At 45.7% G+C, this 25,329-nt stretch overlaps 1 protein-coding gene and 1 long non-coding RNA gene across 3 annotated transcripts in view; one reads left to right on the forward strand and one right to left on the reverse strand.

Moving 5' to 3' along the window:
- LOC125097929 (uncharacterized) overlaps nucleotides 1-25,329 on the reverse strand; it is a 126,045-nt gene that overhangs the window by 27,032 nt on the left and 73,684 nt on the right. The gene's annotated exons all lie outside the window — the stretch shown is intronic.
- ANXA13 (annexin A13) overlaps nucleotides 1-25,329 on the forward strand; it is a 58,879-nt gene that overhangs the window by 19,015 nt on the left and 14,535 nt on the right. For both annotated transcript variants that reach the window (XM_047726147.1, XM_047726146.1), the window contains 3 exons: nucleotides 11,514-11,589; nucleotides 21,085-21,179; nucleotides 24,373-24,543. In XM_047726147.1, coding sequence (XP_047582103.1) covers nucleotides 11,514-11,589; nucleotides 21,085-21,179; nucleotides 24,373-24,543 — 342 coding nt within the window. The remainder of the gene's footprint in view (nucleotides 1-11,513; nucleotides 11,590-21,084; nucleotides 21,180-24,372; nucleotides 24,544-25,329) is intronic.

Here is a 25,329-nt window from a genome sequence, read left to right on the forward strand (position 1 = left end):
TTATACCTAGTATATACCTCGATCAGAGATTCTGATTTCATAGGACCAGGATGAAACTCAGTCATTTGTTTATTTTAAAACATCTCAGATGATTCTAATGTGCATCTGTGGTCGAAAAGCTATTCATCTATGTTTTGCTCAGAGCATCTCGCTCAGAGTCCACAATTTCTTCCATAGGTTTTAATTCTGAGAGCCCCCAAACTATGGTTTGCTCCAACAATTCCAGACCTGAAAGTCTTAGGTATTCACTTTCATTTATGTTTCCTGTCGAGCCTCCAGGTGGGGTCTGAATGAGCTCTCTCGTGTCCTGGCTAAGTTTACTATCCTTTTTTCATTCTCTCTTCTTCATTACCCTAGAAGGCTTGACATCATTATCAGTTCTAGATGTCCAAGTGGATAACTTTGCTCTCCCCTTCCTCTGTCCCCACTATTGCCACTGACCCCTGACATTGATACAAAGAGGAATAAGGCCAGGATGCAAAGGAAAAGGCTTGTGGCATATTCTGTCACATAAAAAGGAAGAAGATTCTTCATCCTCTAGAGGGACGAGAAATGCCTCATGGCTGCAGAGACTTCAGACCAGCTTCCATTAATATGTAAACATTTACCAAGTACCTATAATGTGCCAGGCATTATGCTAGGTGCTGGAGATACAACAAGGAATAGGACATGGGTCCTGGTCCCAAGGGGTTTACAGTCCAAGGAGGGAGATAAACTAGTGAATAAGTATAATAATGTATCTTAAGGAGATCTGATAGAAATCTCTAGAGTAGAGTATAAGTTCAAAGGAGAAACTGATATGCTAGAACATGTCTCACAACCAGCTCTTGGTGGGGGGATGGGGCCAATTTCCATAGCATAATTTGTGCCAGAGGCCAATTTCCATAGCATAAATATGAAATCCCAGCTGATTTCAAGTTACTAACATGAGCTCATTAAATACAGAGTTGGGAAGAGAGGCACACAGTTGGCTCTTGAAAGCCTGTAAAGTCAGCTTCAGCTTGGGTGGCAACCATCCTGGTTTACCCAGGACATTTCAGCGCTGAAAACCTCACATCCTAGGAAACCCTCCGTCTTGGACAATCAAACAGCTGGCCACCTTAGGTCCCACACCCAGCTGGCAGAAAGTCCTCAGTCTTTCCCAAGAGGGTCAGGAATGGTTCCAGAGAGGAGATGAGGCTTCAGCAAATTCCCTTAAGTAGATAGATTCTCCACTGCTGCTAGTGGACTCAATGGTGGGCAACCAGGTGTTTAAGAAATGGAGGAGCAAGGGGCGCCTGGGTGGCTCAGTGGGTTAAAGCCTCTGCCTTCAGCTTAGGTCATGATCTCAGGGTTCTGGGATTGAGCCCTGCATCGGGCTCTCTGCTTGGCCGGGAGCCTGCTTCCCGCCAACCCCCCACTTCCCTCTCTGCCTGCTTGTGTGGTAAGGAATCTGTCAGCAGTATCCCCCCTCCTCTTTCCCCCATTCAACACTGATTGACCCTTTCTAATAAGACAAATCAGCCTAGATTCTGTGAGGTAGGGAGAAATGAGATTTTTACCTATGAAAATGTTAGACAGTTTATCAGGCTGGAAAGCTGTCACCCAGAAGAATGAACATATGGGAAACCTTTGTCATCCTGCTGGCTGCCTGCTTTTCAGCTTTCAAATGGCCTCTGCTGTCCCTTAGGTAGGATCCCTCCACTACTCAGAGGGCAAGATGTTTTAGTAAAGAGGAACAGGAAGGTTTGGGGTGAGGTGGGGAAGAGGAGGAGGAGGAGGAAGCGCCCTGACAGCCTGTTGGAGAAAGACAAAAAAAGCCAGTTTCTCCCCCTGCCAGTTCTGATCATCATCATGAAAACTCCCTGCCCAGAACTCTCACATTATCTTTTTATATGGCTTTGCTGAGATACAATTGGCGTATAACATTATGTAAGTATAACCTGGACAATGTGTTGATGTGATACACTTGCATATTGCAAAGTGATTGCCACTATAACCTAGCTAACCCCTGCGTTATGCATAAGGCATTTACAATTTCTCTTTTGTGGTAAGGACATTTAAGATCTACTCTCTTAGCAACTTTCAAGTATGCAGTACAGTATTATTAACTATAATCACATTAGATTCCCCGGAACTTATTTGTCTTATAACTAGAAGTTTGTATCCTTCGATCAACATCTCCTCTTCCTCCCCACCCCCATTCTAGTCTCTGTTCTATTAAGTTTGTATTTTTTTTTATTTTTTTAAAGAGTTTATTTATTTATTTGACACAGAGAGAGAGATCACAAGTAGGCAGAGAGGCGGGCAGAGAAAGAGGGGGAAGCAGGCTCTCCGCCGAGCAGAGAGCCCGACTCAGGGCTCGATCCCAGGACCCTGAGACCATGACCCGAGCCGAAGGCAGAGGCCCAACCCTCTGAGCCACCCAGGTGCCCCAAGTTTGTATTTTTTTAATTCCACCTATATGTGATATCATATATCATATATATATCATACATCAATATCATACAGTACTTCTTTCTCTATCTGATTTATTTCACTTAGCATTATGCCCTCAAGGTCCATCCATGTTTTTACAAATGACAGGATTTCCTCCTCCTCTTTTTTTTTTTTTTTTTTTTTTTGAGAGGGAGAGAGATGTGGAGGGGCAGAGGGAGAGAATCCTAAGCAGGCTCCATGCCCAGCGCAGAGCCCGATATGGGGCTCTCACGATCCTGAGATCATAACTTGAGGTGAAATCAGGAGTCAGGTGTTTAATTGACTGAGCCACCCAGGCACCCCGACAGTATTTCCTTCTTTCTCGTGGCTAAGTAATATTTCAGTTTTGTGTGTAAGTGTGTGTGTGTGTGTGTGTGTGTGTGCCACAGCTTCTGTAACCATTCATGTGCTGATGGACACTTACGTTGCCTATATTGCTTATTGTGAATCACGCAGTAATGAATCACACCATCGTCCCAAGATTCCGCTATGAAGGGCAGGTATTAGTCCTAGTTCACAGATGAGAAGCAGAAAACACAATTCCATCAGACTCAAAAGGATACTGACAGCAGACCTGACGACAGTGCCTTTCCCGAACATATACTTTGCCCACGGAAGAGGCTGTCCACTTTGCCTTGCAAATCATGGTAACTGGCCTTCATTTTCATTTCACTTCCTCCTAGCTCATGGTCAAGAGCATTTCTTGATCTCACGCTATGCAAGGGAACCTTGGCTTGCCCGGTCAGCGGATAACTCACAGGTCTCAGCTGGTGTTTCTGTAAAATACTAACGTTCTAAGAGCTGAACTGAGAATTTCTACCACCAAATTAAAAAATAATAATTTTGAAAGGGACCAAAAAATGTGGATAGTAGGAAGTCAATGGTAGAGGTTCTAGATCCAGACTCTGTAGGTTTGAATCCCATCCCTTAGGAACTGTGGGATTTCAGACAGCTTATTAACCTTTCTGTTTCTTGGTTTTCTCAACTTATTTATAAGGTGTTTGTGAGGATTAAATGATTACTCTATGTAAATTGTTTTGGCCAGTGCCTGGCACAAAGTAAGTACTTTGTATTTTGCTGTCATTCTCAGTTTTAAGTGGTCATCCCTTACATTTCTCTTTAACTCTCAAGCCCAACTTACTACTTACCTGTAAGTAAAAAATAGTTTATGATTTAGGACAAAATTATGTAATCAGTTATTTTAAAGGTGCCACACAAAGCAACATGTCAGGGGCTCACTTGACCCCCCCATAGGAAGCAGGTCAAGATGGGAGGAAGTAATAAAAATAACACTGAGCACTCACTGTGGGCCAAGCTTCCTACTATGCGTGTTTGATGCATATCCCTGTAACAACCCCAAAACGTTATCTTTCAGTTGGGAAACAGAGACTTAGAAAGGAGAGAAAGGTAGCATCATGCCAGGTTCAAGGGTAGATCTCTTTGGGAGAGTGGATACCTGTATGGCCACAAAGAAGTCCCTCCCAGAATGGATCTCAGTTTCCCAAGTCTGTAATGACTTTAAAATCCATACAAAGCAAGGTTGGCCCATATCGCCGATGCTGGCTAGAGGTACCAGGAACTAGCAGTGGTCATGGTCATTGCTTACAAGGGGGAGAATTCAGCCATGTCTGAAGCTCTCCCCAGCACAACCCTTGCCTGCCTCTACCTTCCTCCCTGCTTAAAAAGCCCAGGCCACCACCTGGTTTTAATCCTGGTCCTCATTTTTAATCTCCTCAGCCTGCTCCCGATTTCCTGTCGGCTCAGGCAGCAGCCCCATTTCAATCCGTGTACAACAAGCCCTCTGCCCTCTGCTCTCCAGCACTTCCTCAGAGGCCTCCTATCTCAGATCCTGGGTACCAAGCAACGGCTTTCAAATATTTACCGAGCAAATTGCAGCAAGCCGGGCCTTCTGGGGAACTGCACTGGAAAGAGCAAACAATGCAAATACCAGTCCTATGACATTTTGATAATGCTTCAGGGTTGACAAGTGACCCCTACATCCTTACGTCACTGAGCACCTCCTACGTGCCAGCGACCAAGTGATCGCCATGCTCCGGCAGGGCTTCCCGCACACGACTGCATCCGGACTCCATGCTGCCCGTGAGCAGGTGCACGACCACTCTAAACCTGAGACAGCAATGGCTCAGAGATACGGGTCAGCTTGCCCAGGGGGGTCCTAACCACCAGCGAGGGTCAGAGCCTAACTGAATACAGTAGGTCCTACTCCCAAGTCCATGTGATGTCATTATGGCAAGTTTAAATTAATCATGTCTGTTCTGCATAGTTCAATGGCAGGTCATAGGTAGGCACACACATATATAGACCCAGAAAGCATCATGCTGCGGTCTCTCCCCGCAATGTCCTTCCCCACCTTCATCCCTCCATAGGTATATATGCATTTACACCTATATGTATGTCTGTATTTTGCCTTCCTAACTTCTATTCATCTTTCAAGAACCAGCACAAATGTCAGCCTCTCCCTAAAAATTCCTCTTCCTCCTCCCAGCTATTCGCACCCAAAGTTTGCGTCCTGTCATAAATGCTCTTATCGCTGATCTGCCTCCCTGTGAATTTCCCCGGGGGGAAGGACGGCACTTCATTGGTCAAGTCCCCCTCCCCTGGGGCAGCGCCTGCCATGTGGCAGGGCTTCCCTACTTGTCTGCTGAAGGAAGGGGAGGGAGGAAAAGGGGAGGAGGATGGAAAAAAGAAGGAAGAGAAAAAAGAGAAGGAAGCAGGGAGAGAGGAGGAACCGTTCCAAGGAGAGTCTAATTTGCCTGCTGTGCAATGCTCTTTAATTAAATTCACAGGTCTCTCCTGAGAAATATATCCTTATTTTCCAGTCTTGATGCTCTCCAGATAGATCAGGTCACCAGGACTGATGAGTGGGAGCGTCCTCAAATAGGAGTACACTTAAGGCTGGGTCCTGGAACATTCTGGTTACCATATAATACATAGCAACTGTCTGCCAGTCATAGCCCTCAGCCAGCTTTTTCACACACTGTCCCCAGAGCTCAGTGCAAGCTGGAGGAAGGTTTTTTCAAGATGTTCTCTTGGATCCTGAGAGTTCGGCTTTCCTCAAACTTCACTGGGGTAGAAGCCTTTGGTCAGGTGTCTGTTTCTCCACTTTGACCCTTCTGGTTGGCAGGGCTGCGGGCAGGGGACAGTATCAAAACTTGAGACAAAAGCCAGCCTCCCTCCTGGGCAGTCGATGTGCTGAAGCTGGCCCATCTCTGAGTCATTTCACAGAGTGTTTTCAGCATTCTTTCTGCCCAGATGACACTGCTTCTAGGCTTTATTTCGTATGCCTCCCCCTTCCATTAAAATGGATCATTTGTTTCCTCGTTTAAGATACAGGAGTGGGGGGCACCTGGGTGTCTCATTCGGTTATGTATCTGCCTTCAGCTCAGGTCATGATCTCAGGGTCCTGGGATCAAGCCCCACAATCAGGCTCTCTGCTCAGCGGAGAGTCTGCTTCTCCCTCTGCCCTTCACCCGCCTGGAGCTCTCCCTCTCTCTCTCTCTCTGTCTCTCAAATAAATACAAAAAATCTTTTAAAAAAATAAGATGCAGGAACATGGAGACACAGAGAAGTGCCATGCAGACACACTAGAAGGAAACAAAAGGAAGACTGAAAGATACCGGCTTATCCATGCACCAGGCAGTGCCTTTCATTGAATTAATGGTATCTGCTTCCATTGTGAGCCTCACTGCACTGGCCTGACTGCACTAGCAAGCACCTGGTTGTATCTCAGGGAGCTCCTCACACTCCATGAGGTGCTAATTATCATGCTAGTCAAATGAGGCAGTTAATAAAATGTGGTGTTGGAATGTCATCCTGGGTCACCTGGTCTGCACACAGCCTGAATTGTGAGCCACTTTACTGCCTGGTGTGGAAAAAATGTGTCTGGAACTCCAAATCCAAACTGCGGGCGATCGGTGAAAAACTGACCCTTAGCACGCCATTTACAAAGTGAAAACCCTGCAAGCAGGAGAGGGTTTAAAATATTCTGGAAGGTTCGTTGCTGATCTGCCTTCAGTAGATACTGTTTACATTTTTTTTTTTCCGTTTACATTTTTTAAGCACACAGTCTCTGCTAGGCTTTATTTTAGATGCTTTGTATAAAGGACTTCATCTAAATTTTCATAAGAGACCTATGACTAGACACTATTATTATCCACATTTTGCCATGAGGGAACCACAGCACAGAGAAGTTCTTGAACTTGCCCAAGGGCACGTTAGTAATGAGCAGCTACACTGGGATTCAAATCCAGTCTGGGGCATTAGAGATATATCTATATCTCACAATATCAAGTTTGGAAGATACCTCCCACATAGATAGATGATAGATAGATAGATCATCTTCCAAACTTGTCTAATCAAAATATCCAGAACTGAAATCCTAATATTACTCTGAGCCCAAAAACCAAGAGTTGACCCGAAGAAGCAGAGAAAACCGTAGCAGTTCTGTGGGTCCCTATCTATGTAGCCTTGGAAATGTTATCTTGCGTAAGCCTCAAATCTTAACAAGGGAGACATTGACCCCATTTTACAGGTGAGAAAATGAGGGCTTAGAGGTTAATGGCCCAAGTTCACATGGCTGCTAAGGGGCAAAACCACATTCAAACTTGAATTTACGTGGGCTCACAGCCCAGACTTCTGTAATCATTTTTCTTAGCATCTAACATTGTGTCTTTTTTTTTTTTTTAAGATTTTTTTTTTTTTTTTTTGACAGAGAGAGAGATCACAAGTAGACGGAGAGGCAGGCAGAGAGAGAGAGAGAGAGGGAAGCAGGCTTCTTGCTGAGCAGAGAGCCCGATGCGGGACTCGATCCCAGGACCCTGAGATCATGACCTGAGCCAAAGGCAGCAGCTTAACCCACTGAGCCACCCAGGCGCCCCTAACATTGTGTCTTTTTAATGCGTCTCATGAGTGTCAGTGCAAATGCTGGGAAGAAATGGAAAAAAAAAACAGAAAAGGACTGCTGTTCTGCCTCTGTGTTGCCTAGAAAGCAGGAGGAATATTGTGTATTTGCCTAGATCCTCACGGTGGGGTCTGTTCTCAGGCCGGAGTCCCCTGCACCCCCCTTTTGTGTCTGATGTGCATTCCTGCAGACCTGCTTCCCGTGGAAGTTCTGCTCAGTGGCCTCAGGTTTCAAAAGGCCCCAAAGGCAGCTGCCTGGCTTGCTAACAATGAACAATGGAGGTGGAATGTCCGCTCCCTATACATTCCAGGGAAGGTGGTTCCCCAGCTCATCAGAACAGGACAAGGACACCCCTTGCATCAACACTGGGTGGCACTGATGAATGTGTCCATTGTGGAGGCTGTCCCAGCCACGCAGAGGGGGAAATTCCTAACACACTGTTTTCTTGCCTCCCTCCCCCTTTTAAATAAGTCCCTCACATGATTCTGACTCTGGAATCATGGCACCAAATAGCTCGCTGTTATGAGGAACAAGACCGAATTCTCTTTGGATTAGGAAAGATCAGCAACATGGCGAAGAGTGGTTCTTAGAAGGAACCTGGGAAAGATTAATTTCCACCTGCCCTGCCAATGGTTGTGCATCTGATAGAGACTTTTACGCTGCATTTTTTTGAAGACAACATACATTTATTATCCTACACTTCTATAGGTTAGAAGTTCAACAAAGGTCTCACTAGAGAGACTAAACACTGCACTTTCAATCAAGCAAAAAAGGAAAAAGTTGTCTCAATGTTATCTTTATTCCTAAAATGAGGTTCAACATTCTCCCACTGCCCCTCTCCCCCCACAGCACAGTTATTTTGGACCAAAAGACACTTCTTTGTTTTTTAGCCTTGGATGAACTAGACTTTCAGAAGGCTTTTTCCCTTTTCTTTCTTTCTTTCTTTCTTTCTTTTTAAATAGAAATTTACATTAATTTTTTAAAATTTCAAACAACACTTGGTATTGACTAGGACTGGGTCAAGCTCTGAGGCACAGTTTCCCCTTCTTTCTGCTCCTATAACTCTGTGACATGTATCATGGAACCACCTTCCCGAAACAGTTAGGGGAGGAAAGGATGGGATTGTCCTTTTAGACTTGACAGAGCCAGTCCTGCCCTGGCTCCAAGTCAGCCATCACCTGGCCCAGTGATCTTGAGCAAGTCTCCACATGGCTTCCGCAAGTCCTGGCCTCATCTTTGTGCAAAGGAGGAAAGAATGTGTCTCTCTGGGGGAGCAGCAGCCCTGCCAGCCTGGGACTGAGCAAACGTAACCCCAGCTGAATTCCATCCCCTCTGCCCTCAGCCAGGGCATCACCGGCTTAGCCGTTTGCGGAGCCCTGTGTGTCTGTCTCAATTTCTGTGAAGTCCCACCAACTTCTCAGCACCGAAGAGGCTGAAAGAACACTTTATGAGTCAGCCTGTTACGAAGAGGTGTCTGCTGTTCCCGTCCAACTCTGACTACCAGAACCCTCCAGAAAATACTCCTAACGAACAGCCAAGACACCATTCAACTCTTCTGAGTCTCAGATTGCCAACCCCACGCTCCCACACTCAGAGAATTCCATCGACAGGCAGGACAGCCTCTCTGGTGTGTAGTCCGGGCAGTCACACAGGCCCCACACCCAGAGAGGCCTCGCACTCGCTCTAATGCTCTGATACCACCATCTTAAAGTTCTAAATCCATTTCAAACCCAGGCCCTTCATTTTCATTGCACTGAACCCTGCAAATGATGTCGCTCACCCTGCCAACAAGCCTTCCTCAGTACCAGATAGCTTTCTCACACCACACAAGCGATCTGGAAAGAGAAATGGGAGACGTTGTCCCTCAGTTGAACAAGATGGCCCTGGTCCTACTTGGAGTGTGAGGAACAATGGTGCATGGGACTCAGCAGGCATGTGAGGAGGCAGTCTGAGCTGAGTACAGCCCACACATTCCCTAACCTGCCTGAACCCAGACTTCCTTCTCTGTAACTAAGAGTCCTAATGGCTACTCTTCTGAGTAAATAATGAAGAAAGGTCTGTGAGTGAAGAAGTTGTTGGGCATATGGCAGGCGTTCAACAAATGCAAGTCCCCTTGTCCACATGCTTCAGAAATGGAGACTTCAGGATGGGCCTGACCATGGAGTGATTCCATCCAGCTGAGAGGGGATCAGTGGTCCTAAAAGACCCCTTTGGCTCTAGGATTACAGGATTCTCAATTAACCAAGGCCTCGAAGCCAGCCCTCCTCTAGTCCTCGGATATGAGTCAGAACACTTGGTGCAAGGGCAGAAATCCAACTCATTAACTTTGAGAAAGTGGTAGTTCACTAACAAAACTGGGACATGTTAGGAAACAGGCATTGCTGTTTGAGGATTTATACAGTGCTATTCAATCTCTCTCTCTCTCTCTCTCCCTCTCTCTCTCTCTCTCCATATTTCTGCTTTTTCTCTCTGCCTTGCTTTGCTCTAGATTCATTCTCTCAGCTGGACAAGCCCAGTCAGAATAGCGCTCTCTCTCTCTCTCTCTCAACATCTCCATATCAACTGAAGACAAGACTCTGATCTGGCTTGGGTTATACTCCCACTCCTGAGCCAGTCACAACTGCCAGACAGGGTCTGTGTCCACCCAAGGGCAGGACAAGAGGGCTTAACCCTCTTGACTGATGGCCCCAATGAAAACACATAAAATGGGGGACAGGAAAGCCCCCCAAAGGAACAGCATTGCCAGACAAACACAACATGTCTACTGGGCCTTACGTGGTTTCCTATTCCTTCCCCAGAGGTGCCAAAAGAAATGAAAGGCAGGGTCAAGTGGGCAGTGCAGACAGTGGCCCTTACCCCAGCCTTCATCAAAGGATGGGAGGAAAGGGACATACCTCATCAAAGAGAATCTCTGTGAGGGAAGGCCAAGAACTAAGAAAACATAGGGTCTGTTCAAAGCTGCAAGTTGTGTCACTGCAATTAACCTCACACCTTTACATTTTTAATAGTGACACATTTATTTTTTTTAATTTTTTATTAACATATAATGTATTATTAGCCCCAGGGGTACAGGTCTGTGAATCATCAGGCTTACACACTTCACAGCACTCCCTATGGGGTGCACTCCCTATGGGGAGCACATACCCTCCCCAATGTCCATAACCCAACCACCCTCTCCCTACCTGCCTCCCCCAGCAACCCTCAGTTTGTTTTGTGAGATTAAGAGTTTCTTATGGTTTGCCTCCCTCCCAATCCCATCTTGTTTCATTTTTTTCCTTCCCTAGCCCCCAAACCCCTCACATTGCCTCTCAACTTCTTCATATCAGGGAGATCATATGATAATGTGACACATTTATTTTTATGTTGATCTTTCATTTGGGCAACCAATACTGTTTTTCCATTCTAGTGCTAATAGATTTCCTTTTTAAAATAACTTTCAGTAAAAACCAAGTAGGTCAGCTGAAAGAAAAATAATAACCAAATAATAATAATGTAGACTTTGATAGCTGTGGACAAATTTATGCATGTATTATACCAATGACCAAAGTCTGAGAAACACTAGCTTAGTGTATAAACAGAACATTCTCTCCCCAAAGAACAGTAAAAACCAGTAACTCTGCTATTGCCGGCCCATAGGTATGTCTGGCAAGCTAAATATTGGGTCTCTCACTGGGTGGATAGCAAAGCTTTAGTCCGGGTCACCAGATGCTTCTGTGATAAGATCTAGAACCCCGGCTTCTGCCTGGCAACACTATTCCCTAGACTTATTTGTGTCTCATGGCAAAAGAGGAGAACTAGCATTCCAGGACATTGACCCACTGTATTATTCTCTGTCTCAGAGGCAGTCACACAAAGGTAGGATTGATGTCAAAACATCTCATCTCGGGCTGATTGTCCTTACAAACAGAGGGACTCATTCTCAGTGGTCATCCAAGGCCAGCTGGCTCCAAGAAGTACCAGTCATCTCTCTGAGGCCAGAGTTTCCCCAGCTGATTTCCACATGCACCATGTGTAAAGTGGCAGCTGGTCCCTCATTTGGATGACTTCTTCATCTTCCAAATAGCTACCAGTGTCATTCAGAGATAATTCAAAAATGCCTACGTTGTCCACTCACCTTTTCAATTATTTTCTCCAGGCCAAAGCAAGGAGTCATCAGGGTTTTGATGTGGATCGGGATGCCAAAAAGCTGAACAAAGCCTGCAAAGGAATGGGTATGAAATATATTTTGCTTTTTAACTTATTTTAGAAGTTGATTAAATTTGATCTCATGTCTAACTTTCCCATATCTTAGAAAGATGACTTTCTGCATTCCAAGCAACCCAAGTTAATTACTTCTAGCGTTTTCTTTGTAAAAGATCTCCAAACTAATACCAGATCCTAATGCTTTTCAAGATTCAACATGATAGTTAAAAATTGGATACTATGACATTGAATTTGACCTTGAGGTGGAAGAAACTTTGTGGGAAGTGTAAGCATGCAATATTAATGTCATCCAAGCCCCTCTGATCTCTTTCATGAAAGGTGGTAGGATATAGGGACTGATGAAATCTGGATCAGGGATCTGGGAACTGCATCTAGAATTAGACCAAGTAAACATAAAGCTGTGGCCAAGGTCAAGACCAGAGAAGCCGTTTACATTGATGCCTAAGGTAAGTGCATGACTAAGAATAAGAGACGAAGAAAGAGATCAGGAAGAAGGTAACCCCAGTAACAAGGTGAGATGAAGGGGAGAGCATCTTGAAATATGGCCATGAGGAGAGGCTTTGAGACCCAAAGAGCAAGTGTGTTTCTAATCCCAGAAACCTGGGTTTTAGTATATTCACAGGATCGGTAAACATCATTTTTAATTCCAGAATATTTCCAGTGGCCCCCCCAAAAACCCATTTCTATTAGCAGTGACTCCCCAACCCCTCCTCCCTTCAGTCCCAGGCAATCATAGTCCACTTTCTGTCTCTATAGATTTGCCCATTCTGGACATTTCATATAAATGGAATCATGCAACGTGTGACCTTTTGCATCTGGCTTCTTTCACTTGGCATATTGTTTTGCAAAAACAAGTGCTAGATTTTTTACTTAGAAGTAAATCAGTGAAGATTTACTTCCCTAAGAATGAATATTGTGGTAGAACAAATATGGCCATAAATTATTTGTGTGACTCCAGAGAAAGAATTGAATATTCCTTATATTCAATATAAGGAACTAAAATAATCTGTCTTGCCCAAGAAATGCTGGAGAAGTTCCAAGGGAGTTGGGGTTGGAGAAGGTCTAGTACGAAAGTGGAAAAGGGATTTCTACATAGTGAGGGTTCTTGAGTAAATCAGAGGGAGAGGGAGCTGGAAATGAAGGATGACAACTAGCTTACTTGGTTTGGGAGGGGAGGGCACCAGAAGAAAGCTCAGCAGGGGCACCTGGGTGGCTCAGTGGGTTAAAGCCTCTGCCTTTGGCTCAGGTCATGATCTCAGGGTCCTGAGATGGAGCCCCAAGTCGGGAATCTCTGCTCAGCAGGGAGCCTGCTTCCTTTCCTCTCTCTGCCTCTCTGCCTACTTGTGATCTCTGTCTGTCAAAATGAATAAAATAAAATAAAATAATAAAAAAAAAGAAGAAGAAGGAAGCTCAGCAGAGAGGATCTGCTTCTTGCTCATGTCCTGACCTGGCTTATGTTGTATTTGGACAACAGCTGCCAGGAGCCATGTTTGCCTGGAAACGGCAGGATGTTTATAGTTCTGAGTCTTGCTGAGTGGCTGAGCTAGACTCACAGGTGCTTCCCTGCTACTTCTCAAGTGAGGTCCTGACACCTGGATGTGGGTTGGAGACAGGAGTGAAGTGGGTGTGGACATAACTCAGCTGCACTCAATGATACATCTCCACATTCTTCTTCACATAGTGAGTTAAGTTCAAAAAGCACGGATGGGGCGCCTGGGTGGCTCAGTGGGTTAAGCCGCTGCCTTCGGCTCAGGTCATGATCTCGGGGTCCTGGGATCGAGTCCCGCATCGGGTTCTCTGCTCAGCGGAGATCCTGCTTCCCTCTCTCTCTCTCTGCCTGCCTCTCCATCTACTTGTGATCTCTCTCTGTCAAATAAATAAATAAAATCTTTAAAAAAAAAAAAAAAGCACGGATGGAGCACCTGCTGAATGCCAAAACCAGTGTTTTCTTCTCCTTTTTGGATATGGCTTCAAGGTGGGACTACTGTTGTGCTGATTACTGTTGTAGAGCACCTTCCACATGCCAAGTGCTAAGCTGGGCACTGCACACAGGTCGTCTTGTGTAACCTTCTCAACAACTCTGTAAAGCTATCTTCTAATGGTCCAACAGATGAGAATGCTGAGACTCAAAGGTTAAATATCTTGCCCACGGTCACAGAGTTGGGAAATGAGGATAGGGTGATTGGAAACTAGGACCATCTTGGAAAGCTATGATTTGGTTGAAGGTCTAGAATTCTAGAATTCCAACCTCTATTAAAAAGTACAAGCCAGGGGCACCTGGGTGGCTCAGTTAGTTGAGCATCCGACTCTTGGTTTTAGCTGAGGTCACGAGCTCAAGCACCATGTTAGGCTCTGTGCTCAGCGGGGAGTCTGCTTGAGATTCTCTCTCTTCCTCTGCCCCTTCCCTCTCTCTCTCTGTCTCAAACAAATAAATCTTTTCTTTTAAATTTAATTTTATTTTTTCAGTGTTCTAAGATTCATTGATTATGCATCACACCCAGTGCTCCATGCAATACGTGCCTCCTTAATACCCACTACCAGGCTCACCCATTCCCCCCCCACCCCCAAAAGTGCCAAGCCAAAGCAAAACTGCATCATTGGAAAGATTTGTCTGCAGGACCATGCAACCATCTCATTGATATCTCAGACCTGCCAGGGCTGGCTTCACATGTCTAGGGTCATAGTGTCCCATAGCCACAAAGGTGAATGAAATAAGTCATTTTAAATTTTTGAGAAGCCAAATTTTAAAAAGCAGGTGAAATTAATTTTAATAATATACACTAGCTAAGTCAATTCTGTATCAAAAATATAATCTCAACAATCTAAAAATTACTAATATTTGACAACCTTTTTTTTTTTTCGCATTAAGTCTTCAAAAGATAGTGTGGATTCTACACTTCCAAAACATTTCAACTTGATCCAGCCATACTTCATGTCCCCCATAGCCACAGGCAGAGTGGATCTAGGGGCCCTACTCAATCAAAAAGATTTTGTGCACTCCCCACCCACTAATCCTACAGGATTCAAAATAAGAATGCTGTATCCTAAAATAATATTTGATTTTTCCAAATCACATAAAACTTAGAGATTTCCTTGTTTCTCTGGTGCCCCTCCTTTCCTAGGGCCTGACAATGTGTGTGGTCTGGGTCTTGGTTAACCCAGAGCAGCCTTTTATCCTCCTCCCTACACTGACACTCTTTGTTGGGCCTCCCTCTTGGAACTCCGTGTCCCTCTGCTGGCCCTTCTGAGGAGAGTGCCTTAAACCTGAGAGAGTGTGGACCCCGCACCCATTATCCTTTCTGAAATGTAACAGGATGCTTGTCATTCTCCCTCAAAGAAACACAGAAAGAAGCCCCAGAAGGAAAAGCTGCCATGGAGTTTATCCTAGTTCTAGTTCACGACTTCTCACTGGGTGTTCACATGCAGGTTCAAACTGGTAGTTCTAAGCAGTTTCTGAGATCCTGCATTTCTAGTAAGTTCCCAGGTGTTGCTTGTCCTACGAGTCCTAGGACTGCGCTTTGGGGAGCAAAGTCCATCCATAATCCAGTTAACACTTCTCAAGCCACACTAGAGGGAAGCTGGGTCTAGAACTCAGATCTAGTGATCCCAAGCCCAATTCTCTTTCTCTCACCAGGCATGGGAATGAACCTCGGACCTGGGTTTGAGGCCCTGCCCGGGTGCCTACTGATGCCATGACCTTAGTTTTCTCAACTGCAAAATGGGGCTAATCATGCCTCGTTACAGAGAGGGGCTGAGGATAAGGAGGCAACACTGTGCTCAGCACGTCTTTGGGCCTCATTACATGCTAGTCTGCTCCTTTCGAACAATAAATTCAGACCCAAAATCCCCATAAAGCCCAGGAGATCAGTATGAGCAGCGAGGAGGCCCGCCCTTGAGCGGCCTCTGTTCTGCATCACTGTGGGTGGACTCAGTGGAATGGTGCTCCCCCAAAAGATATGTGCACCCAGAACCCGTGAATGTGACCTTAATTGGGAAAAGGGTCTTTGCAGATGTAATTAAGTTAAGGACCTTGAGAAGGCCCTTCTGGATTACCTGGGTAGGCCCTAAATCCATTGACAAGTGTCTTTAAAAGAGAAAGACTGGCTCAGTCAGTGGAGCATGCAATTTTGATGGTGGGCGTTGTGAGTTCGAGTCCCATGTTGGATGCAGAGATTACTTAAATAAATAAATAAATAAAATTTTTAAAAAAGAAGAATGAGAGAAAGAGGCAGAAGAGAAGCAGACACTCAGGGAGAGGCCGTGTGGAGCCAAAGCAGAGCATGGAGTAATATTCCAGAAGCTGAGCTAAGGGTTGCCGTCAGCCTCTGGAAGTTGGAAGAGGCGAGGGACAGATTTAACCCCAGAGCCTCTGGTGGGAGTGTGGCCGTGCTGACATCATGATTTCAGACTTCTGGCCTCTGAGTGGTGAGGGTATTAATACATTGCTGTTTTAAGCCACAGGGTTTGTGGTAATTGTTATGGGAGCCTTAGGAAATGAATACAGTGGGCAAGTGAAAAGCAGTGACCTTCCTGGAAGACAAGGTTCTCCCACTCATGGCTTTCTCTACCTTCCCTACACCCCCATTTACAAAAGAGACACCAAGGGACTGGGAAACCGAGCCCCTGCCCACAGCATGGCTCCCAGATCCCTCATGTGGCACACGGGCCCCGGGTGTGAAGCAGAGGGCACTTCAAACTCAACGGGCTCCCTCCTGCTGGAACTCAGCTCAGTTTCCTCCCAGAAAATTGCTGGGAGAGTAAAATCAAGGAGGCCGATCACCCTGGGCCTGACCTCTACTGTTTAATTACCCTTCAGTGTCTGATGCACAGGCAGGGCTGAGGTTCCTTCTTGTTTTTAAGAAGTCTTTCCCAGAACCACTGGGGCCTGGCCCCAGTGCCTCAAACCATTGTAAATGTTTACAGGAAATTGTTCAGCAGCACAGACTGCTTATATGACACACATATTGTGAAATGTAAAATGAGGTCATTGTTCAGTAAATCACTCCTTGGTCGGGTAGTGGGAAAGGCTCCCAGGATAAACCTGAGACCCAGATTCAAAGGGCTTGAGGGAAATCTGGTCATTTCCAGGCTTTCCCCCAAGCTCCAGGCTCCTGCTGAGCCATCCCAGAATGGCTTTGGTCCCTGGTCTCACTTTCTACAGCATTCCAGGAAGGAAAATCTGAAAAACATTATTTTAAAAAATTTGACTTTCCTGAATTATCCAGATATGGGTTGACTCTGGCATCAGAGTAGAAGATTTCCAGTTGGTCTTTGCTCCAAAGAGCCCACCCAAGTGGCCCATGCAGCTTACACCAATGCAGAGACAAGGTCCTTCAGAACGCTATCCAAAAGTATTTATTCACTCACTCATTCATTCATTCATTCATTCACCCATATATGCATGCATTTAAATATCCACTCATTCAACAACTTGTCTGATGAATACTGAGAGGTTTCTATGTGGATACAGCAGTGAGCGAACCACCCTGTCCCATGGCCACGTGAGAGACACAGAAGGCAGAATGCTTCATCTGTTCTGAGTAAGTGCATTGAGTTGAATCCTAAAGGAGGAGTGGGAGCAAAGGTGAGGGTCAAAGACGTGTCCCAGGTAGAGGGAAGATCCCATGCGAAGACACAGAGGTGAGAAAGGAAGTGTTGCTTGTTCTCACAGCTGCCCATGGAGAAGCTGGGAGAGGATGGACGGGAGGCACATGACTTTGAAAGGCAAGTAGAAGCAACTCCAAAAGGCCTCATATGCCCTACAGAAGTGTTGAGACTCTATTCTGGATTTGAAGGGCCTGATATTATAACTTTGATACAGAAGAATGAGCAGGCGAGCTGCTCATAAGGAAGCATGTTGTGGGGCTAGTGAATGCTGGTTGGGAAAGGTGTGTGTAACGCAGGAACCCCCTTTGGGTATCCGTGATTGTGCTGAGCAATGCGACAGAGGTGAAGGTGAAGAGAAATGAGTGGGTCTGAGAGATACCAAGGATGTGGAATCGTGAGATCTTAATGGTAACTAGTTGGATATGGGGTGAGGGGAAAGAGGGAGCTAGGGAGAAGCCCCAGATTCCTGGCTGGCACAGGCAGGTGATGGGCCACCTGGGAAGTAGGAAAGGCCACCTTCCCAGGTGGAAGTAGGATGGTTCCTTCCAGGGGTGACCCCGGCAGGGAGCCAAGTCTGAGATGCACAGGTCCTCGACCCAGGCAGGAGCCGTCCTCATAGAAATAAAGGGGCTGATTCAGGAGAGCTTTGTGAGAAAAAGAAATCCTTTCTGAAGTGGATTTCTGGCACTCAGAAGTTTAAAAAAGAAAAGTTACAGAGCAAGTAATTGGACACCCGTGACCAAGGTGGAGCTGCAGGAAAAAATTCAGAGGAACAACATCAGTAACAGCCCTCGAACTGACCCAGAACTAGGTGGCGATTAATCACCACTCTCTCATAGGTGAGCTCATCCTAGAATTTTCTGTTTCTCCAGCTGGAATCAAACAGCTAGGTTTTCCCAGAGTTGTGCAGGTGGAACTAATCCCTGAGACTACGTGAACAGTCTGAGGACACAAAGCTAGTGGCTTGCCAGGACTGGCCCGTGGCTCTCCTATCCCCGTCTCCCCAAGTGCTGCTGAGGGGGATGGTGCCCCAGGCAAGACACGGGTAGAACACTTCAGCCCCTGCCAGCAAAGACAGAAGGAGAGTCTTTTTAGTTCCTTGCCCCTCTCTACAGTGATGCCCCCGCTTCTGCACCTTCCCCACACGCATGGCCCAGATTTGTCTTCCCCCTACTCCTTTCACCAAAAGGCATCAAAGGCGTCTACCACCTCTTGTTCCTTGTGGATCCTGATCGCTCAGCTGGGTAGGAGCGATCACACAAGTTCAACTAATTCAGGTCCCTTCAAAAGTGACCAAACCCATGCAGGTCATAGGGAGCGGTCATCAGGAGTAGGAGTGGGAACAGGCCAATGTAGGACTCTCCAGACGCTGGTTGTGAAGAGAGGGTTTGGGGCTGCTTTCTTGAAATCTCAAGATGCTGCTGAGGGTAGCGGGTGTATGAGTTTCCTAGAGCTGCTATAACGAGAACCAGTAACCACATGGCTTCAAATAGCAGAGACCTACTGTCCCCCAGTCCTGGAAGCCAGACCCTTGAGGTCAAGGAGATGGCAGGCCGTCTTCCCCACTGAAGGCACTAGGAAGGACCTGCCCCAGGCTTCTGCTCTGCTTCTGGTGGCCTCAGTTGTTTCTGGGTTTAGAGACACATCTCTCCTCTCCTCCGTCCTCATCTGGCCCTCTCACCGACTCTTTGTGGCCAGAGTTGACATTCTGTAACAGGCTTTCAAGCCTCGATCATTCAGCTACCACCTCCCATGATTTTGATCAATCTGAGTAATAGAAACATAACATTTTTCTTTTAATCAACTCATTCAACCCCTGTCCTTTGCAAAATGTCAGCAAAATCATGTGTTTAATGTCTTAGTGAGATCTTCATATATGGTTGACCCTTGAGCAACACAGGTTGGAACTGAATGAGTCCACTTATATGCAGATTTTTTATAGTATTATAAATGTGTTTTCTCTATGATTTTCTCAGTAACATTTACTTTTCTCTAGTTTATTGTAAGAATATAATATATTATATGCAAAACATACAAAAATATGTCAATGGGCTGTTTATGTTATCAGTAGGCCTTCTGGTCAACAGTAGACTATTACTTAAATCCTTATGTTTTTGGAGACTCACAAGTTATACATGAATTTTCTACTGCAAGGGGAATTGGTACTCCAACCCCTGTATTATTCAACATCAATGGTGTGTCTGTATGCATATATGTATATATGTGTATGTATATGTATATACACATATATATATATCATACAGTCAGTAAAGGAAGAGGCCTTATATGAATCCAGGCTGAAGAATGTAAATCAGGGTTTGCCATTTTCTCATTCCCATACCTTCAGTACCTGAAGAATTTTTCCAACCCTGTCTCTATGGATATTCTAAAAAGAATATTCTCCTCCTCTTTCTTATTCATTATAGGTTTTGGTACTGATTAAGTTGCCCACAATGAGTATGCACTGCTTTGAGCATCAGGAAAAAAAAACTTTTTAGAAAAAGTGTAATTTAAAGATGTAATAGTCAGAAGTTTAAAGAGGCAACTACCCATGATGCCGCGCAAAACCCCCAGAGCGGGAAAAACCTTCATTAGGACTTCTTTCTTGAGATGGACAGGGTTATAGGTGGACTTGATCCTGTAGCAATCAGGGCCTGTATTTTATTTTATTTTTTTAAATTTATTTATTTGACAGAGATCACAGAGAGAGAGGAGGAAGCAGGCCTCCTGCTGAGCAGAGAGCCCAATGCGGGGCTCGATCCCAGGACCCTGGGATCATGACCTGAGCCGAAGGCAAAGGCTTAACCCACTGAGCCACCCAGGTGCCCCAAGGGCCTATATTTTAATGTTTTCCATTCAGTTTGAAGTATGTGGAGACCAAGGAACAGACCACACCATTTTTTTTTTTTGAGATTGTTCAGTTTTACTGAGGTATAAATTCACATACCTTGCAATTCACCCATTCAAAGTGTACAATTCAGTGGTTTTTAATATATTTACAGATATGTGAAAGCATCCCCACAGTCAATTTCGAACATTTTCATCACCTGAAAAAGAAACCTCCTACTCTTTCGTCATTAGCCCCTACCCATCCCATCCCCACACACCACTTTCTGTCTCTATAGATTTCCCTATTCCGCACTTTCGTAGGGAGGGAATAACATGATGTGTGGTCTTCCGTGACTACCTTCTTTCACTTAGCAGGATGTTTCAAGGTTCATTCGAATTGTAGCATATATCACTACTTTATTCCTTTTTCTGGCCAAATAATGCTCTGTTGTTTAGACATACCACATTTGTTCATCCATATGTCTACTGATGGGCATTCAGGATGTTTCCACCTTTTAGCCATTATGAATGATGCAGCAGTGAACATTCCTGTGCAAGTTTTGTGTGGACATTTGTTCTCATTTCTCTTGAGTATATACCTAAGAGTGAAATTAAGGCCATACCCGTTCTTCTTCCTCCTAAAATGCCCAGCACCGTGCTTCACACAATGTGAGGCCTCCATGGATATTTCTCAAGTGAGTGAAAAGAATACACTTCTCCATAAGATTTTAATGCTGAAGGGTCCATCTAAGTCCCCCCCCAGAACCTCTGACCATGGCCCTAGCTTCCTGAGAATTAACCAAAATCAACCTCCATCTTCTTTCTTTTTTTTTTTTAAGATTTTATCTATTCATTTGACAGAGATCACAAGTAGGCAGAGAGGCAGGCAGAGAGAGGGGGAAGCAGGCTCCCCACTGAGCAGAGAGCCCAACACGTGGCTCGATCCCAGGACCCTGGGATCATGACCTGAGCTGAAGGCAAAGGCTTTAACCCACTGAGCCACCCAGGCGCCCCTCCATCTTCTTTCTTACTCACTCTTGGCCTTGTATCTTTCTCCTGCACTTTAGGAACCGATGAACCAGCCATCATTGAGATATTATCAAGCAGGACATCTGATGAGAGGCAACAAATCAAGCAGAAGTACAAGGCAACGTATGGCAAGGTGATTCCAAGGGTCCTTGCAAGCAGGCACACACAGCCTTGGCCTAGGCGGTCTCTGCTTGCTCTACACTCCCAAGGCAGCAGAGAATATCTTTAAAGCTAGCTCGAGTTAGCTCAAGAGAAAACAAGGTGAAACTACTCTTTACGATTTTAACTGATTACAGAAAAACTGAAATTGTGTTGTTAACTTAATAGCCTACAAAATCAGTATTCCTAAACCCTTTCTGAAAATCGACTTCCTTATTCTATAATCCCTCTGTCATTTTCCCACTCATTTGGACCATTTCTACGTATTACCATACAGATAGGCCAGGGACTTGGGACCTGGTTTTCACAGGTGGGTCTTCATACAAGAATTCTTCATTTATTCACTGGCCTTCAAGAATGATTCATTCTTCATAAGTGATTATGACAGAAAACTAAAAAAAAAAAACAAAAAACAAAGCAAACAAAACACAAACCTCCATTTCATTAAACGTGAACACGTGTTTTCTTTTTTCATGTTTCTTTTCTTCCTTCTTTTTGTTGTTGCTGATGGTGTTACATATAGAAATCTTTAAGTATGCATTAGGGTTTCTATTTTCTTTATTAATGTGGGATGGACACAATTTAACCTTTTCTTAATGTCATTAGAATTATTAGCATACAAAATGAATATTGATCATTATGCTATATTTGAATCCATATTTATAAAACCTTTACAGTTTCAATCCCTCTATGTATAAATAGGTAGAGAAATGGGTTTTCTTACTTACTTGACACTGGGCAGGCAACAATCTCTTTAGACCCTGGTGTCCTCACACACAGAATGAAAATGGTAATTTACCTTTCTTCCCAGGTTGCTGAGAGAATCAGCCAGGCTAACGACAGCACCTATCAGTAAAAGGAAGCTATTCTAGGTTTGACTGTTTCCATTTTACATAGAGGAAACTTGCAGCTCCTCTGCATACATGACTCATGCAAAATCACATGTTTAGTAAGGAAAATAGCCAACACTCCAATCCCACTCTTTTGAGTCTGGGGTCAGCGCCCACTCCTGAAGAACCCATTGCCATGAGAGGAGCTGTTTCTTTTCACACTATGTGCCCCAGATGGCTGTGCTTTTACAGTTTCTCTGCAACTCTCCTCTCGGTCGGGCTTGTCAATGTCATTCCTTGAAGACATTGACCAAAGTAAATGAATCTGCAGTTCAGCTGCATGGAACGGAGTTGAACGACATTGAACTTGCATCCTCATTGGCGTGCCTAACCATAGCAGCCTCTCATGTGCCCCGTCTACCTCCCACTCTGCCCTTGTGGAAAGTCAGATCAGGCTTCTTAAGCCTGAGGGTAAAGCAGAGTAAATAAGCTCAAGGTGAGGACTTAGGGGCTTTGCTAAAGGTCAGTTGGGCGTTTCCAGCTTCAAACTTTGCAACACCAACTCGTGCCCATCATTTACTTACGTACCAGTTCGTGGATGCTTCAGACAGCTGGGACTGCCAAGGAGGTGGTCTGGAATCACAACATCTGAAGCTCAAAGACCCTGGCAAGGGACCAATCTAGGTCCACCCGTCAACAGAGTTCCAAAGAGAACACGCACCCTAAGGTGACACAGCTAGTGAGCAGGAAAACCAGGATTAGAGCAGAGATATCCCGAGCCAGCTTCTGTGTCCAAACAGAATGTAAACAAACACACAGGAATTTGTTTTCGTGCTTGTGGCTTGGAAGAGTAGGCAGCTGGGACTTCTCTTCCCTCCAGTTCTATACAATGGCCGTCTGGCCTGAAAAGTCAGGTCCAGTCTTCGGGTGGGTCCACACTGTGGGGCACTGACCACAGGCCTGCCTTCCCGGGATGCAGCATTAGACGGAACCTTAAGACGGAGACAGTAATACCAGTAATACAGTAATACCACGGCCCCCTCATGAGACTGCAGATCCCATAAGACAAAGTTTTCGAGGTTTTTCTCCCAGGCACAGAGCTCAGAGGTTCATGTGAGAAAGAGCTGATGAGTCCATTCTTCGAAAGTTCCTTGCAGCACGGAATAATAATAACACTCACTCACTGAACATTTAAAGTGTGCCAGGCACTGTGCTTGGGTTTTATACAGATTGTCTCTGCTATTTCTCCCAAAAACCCTAAGGAGGGAGTCTTATTATCCCCCCATGTTCCAGAGCAGGAAACTGACAGTTGGCGAAAATACATTTCCAAAGTCATGCGGCTGCTGTGACCGTGTCGTTAGCCATCATGCCGTGTTGCCAAGTGGCCAGACCCACTCTGTGCTGTGATTTGGGTTCCTAAGATGCTAGCTGCTCCGGGGGATCCTCCACCCCGCTGGTCTGACCCACAGGGGGCCATCTGGATAGGGAGGTCCTGCTTTGAGGTCCTTCACTGACGTTGGGGGCACTGGCGACTCTAGTTAGACTGAATACCAAGTGTTGTCCCTTTCATCATTAACCCATCATGTCAGAGAGACACTGGTAGGAGCAGGCAGTTTACCTGTAATAAGAGGCACTTGCCAGAAAATACCCATGATGATGGACACTTGCTGAAAAGAGATACCAGTGGACATTTCACATACTTCGTTTCTTCTCCCTACCTGAGTGTTTCCGCACGTGTCTCCTGTTCAGATTTAACAAGTTAACCAAAGCGACGACATGTAGTGAGCTCAGGACGGTCCCCGTTATTCCTGCTGTGTGCCTGCAAGGATTGCTACTTTATTGTTGCCCCTTCACTCTCAAACCCATCCCCATTTGGATGACAAAGGATCTGAGCCCCCTTAGAGATAACAAACCCAGAGTTCAGTCCTTTCTAGTCGAACAAGTGTTTGGGGGCAAGTCCTTCATTTTTTTTAAGGTCGGTCAGTAAATGGGAATAATGCCAATCCTTCTCCTGCTGGGGCTGTTCTGAAGATCAGGGAGAAGTCTTTCTGAACCCTAAAATGTCCAGCAAATGTCAGCCTTAAGCAAGGGATCTTCTCTGCCTCTCTGCCAGTCCCGGGACAAAATGGATAGGAAGTCTCTGGCTAGGAAGGTGACTGCCACCAGTGTCCTCCAGAGCAGGTCACTCATGCCAGTAGAGCTCTGTCCCCTCACTCCCCTCCCCAAGTGTCCATGGAAGTTTTCCTATTGACCCTGAGGCCATGCAGAGGGGAGAGCAACACCTGTCCCTCTGCTTTGGGCCACTCCCCAGTCAGGGCTCTTGCTGTCTTCCTACAGGACCTGGAGGAGGTGTTCAAGAGTGAACTGAGTGGGAACTTCGAGAAAACAGCCTTGGCCCTTCTGGACCGCCCCAGCGAGTACGATGCCCGGCAACTGCAAAAGGCCATGAAAGGTCTGGGCACAGATGAGGTGGTGCTCATCGAGGTCCTGTGCACAAGAAGCAATAAGGTTAGTTCCAGCCAAGACTTCAGCCCCAGCCCCTGAGGAAGCATCCATACGTCCGTCAGAGACGGTGGCAGCAGCCAAAAGGAAAACGATTCCCTGCATTCCACTTGGGGGCTGAACCAGCATCCGGACAGAAATGTGTCTGCTTGTCCTGTGCAGGAGAGATCTCTCTCCCAATCTTCTGGCTGTCAGTTTTGGTGTTGCTGCCCTTCGCTTGACAGACTAGATCCTTCCAGAACAGCTGTGTCAACGTAGCTTTTGTTTTTCTTAAAGGAATGCATAGTTATATATGCAGGAGGCAAGATTCTACTTTGCTCTTCCCAGCCTGGGTTTGCAGGTCTTCTGGCACAAATAACACAATGCATGGTCTACTCGCGCTTGTATAGCTGCCTTGTCCGCGGTTGTCATCTAGCATAGAGTGTAAGTAGGACTGCAAAGAGGCACGGAGGCAGGTGGTGCAGACAAGGATCCCAGTGACACTGCTCCTGGCTTCTGGCACCTTCCTGGAGGTTTCCCTCTGCTTCTCTCAGCAGACCTCGCCCCCGTCCCTTGGGCACACGCTGCTGTTTCAGGAGCTGGAAAGAGCCTTTGTGAAGGTTTTAGTAGAAGCCTCGTTGTTGGTTCCAGAAGCCATTAGGCCCAGGGAACTCATCAAGAGCAGACCGGGTCCACAAATCATTATTCGGAGACCCCTTCCCTCTTCCACAACCACGTTCATGTAGGATGGGGAAGTACAGCAAGGAAAATGGCAGAAATTCCAAACATTCTTGAAGCCTCCAGCTAGGAAAC

Source organism: Lutra lutra, chromosome 4, assembly GCF_902655055.1.
Source record: "Lutra lutra chromosome 4, mLutLut1.2, whole genome shotgun sequence".
NCBI classification, from domain to species: domain Eukaryota; kingdom Metazoa; phylum Chordata; class Mammalia; order Carnivora; family Mustelidae; genus Lutra; species Lutra lutra.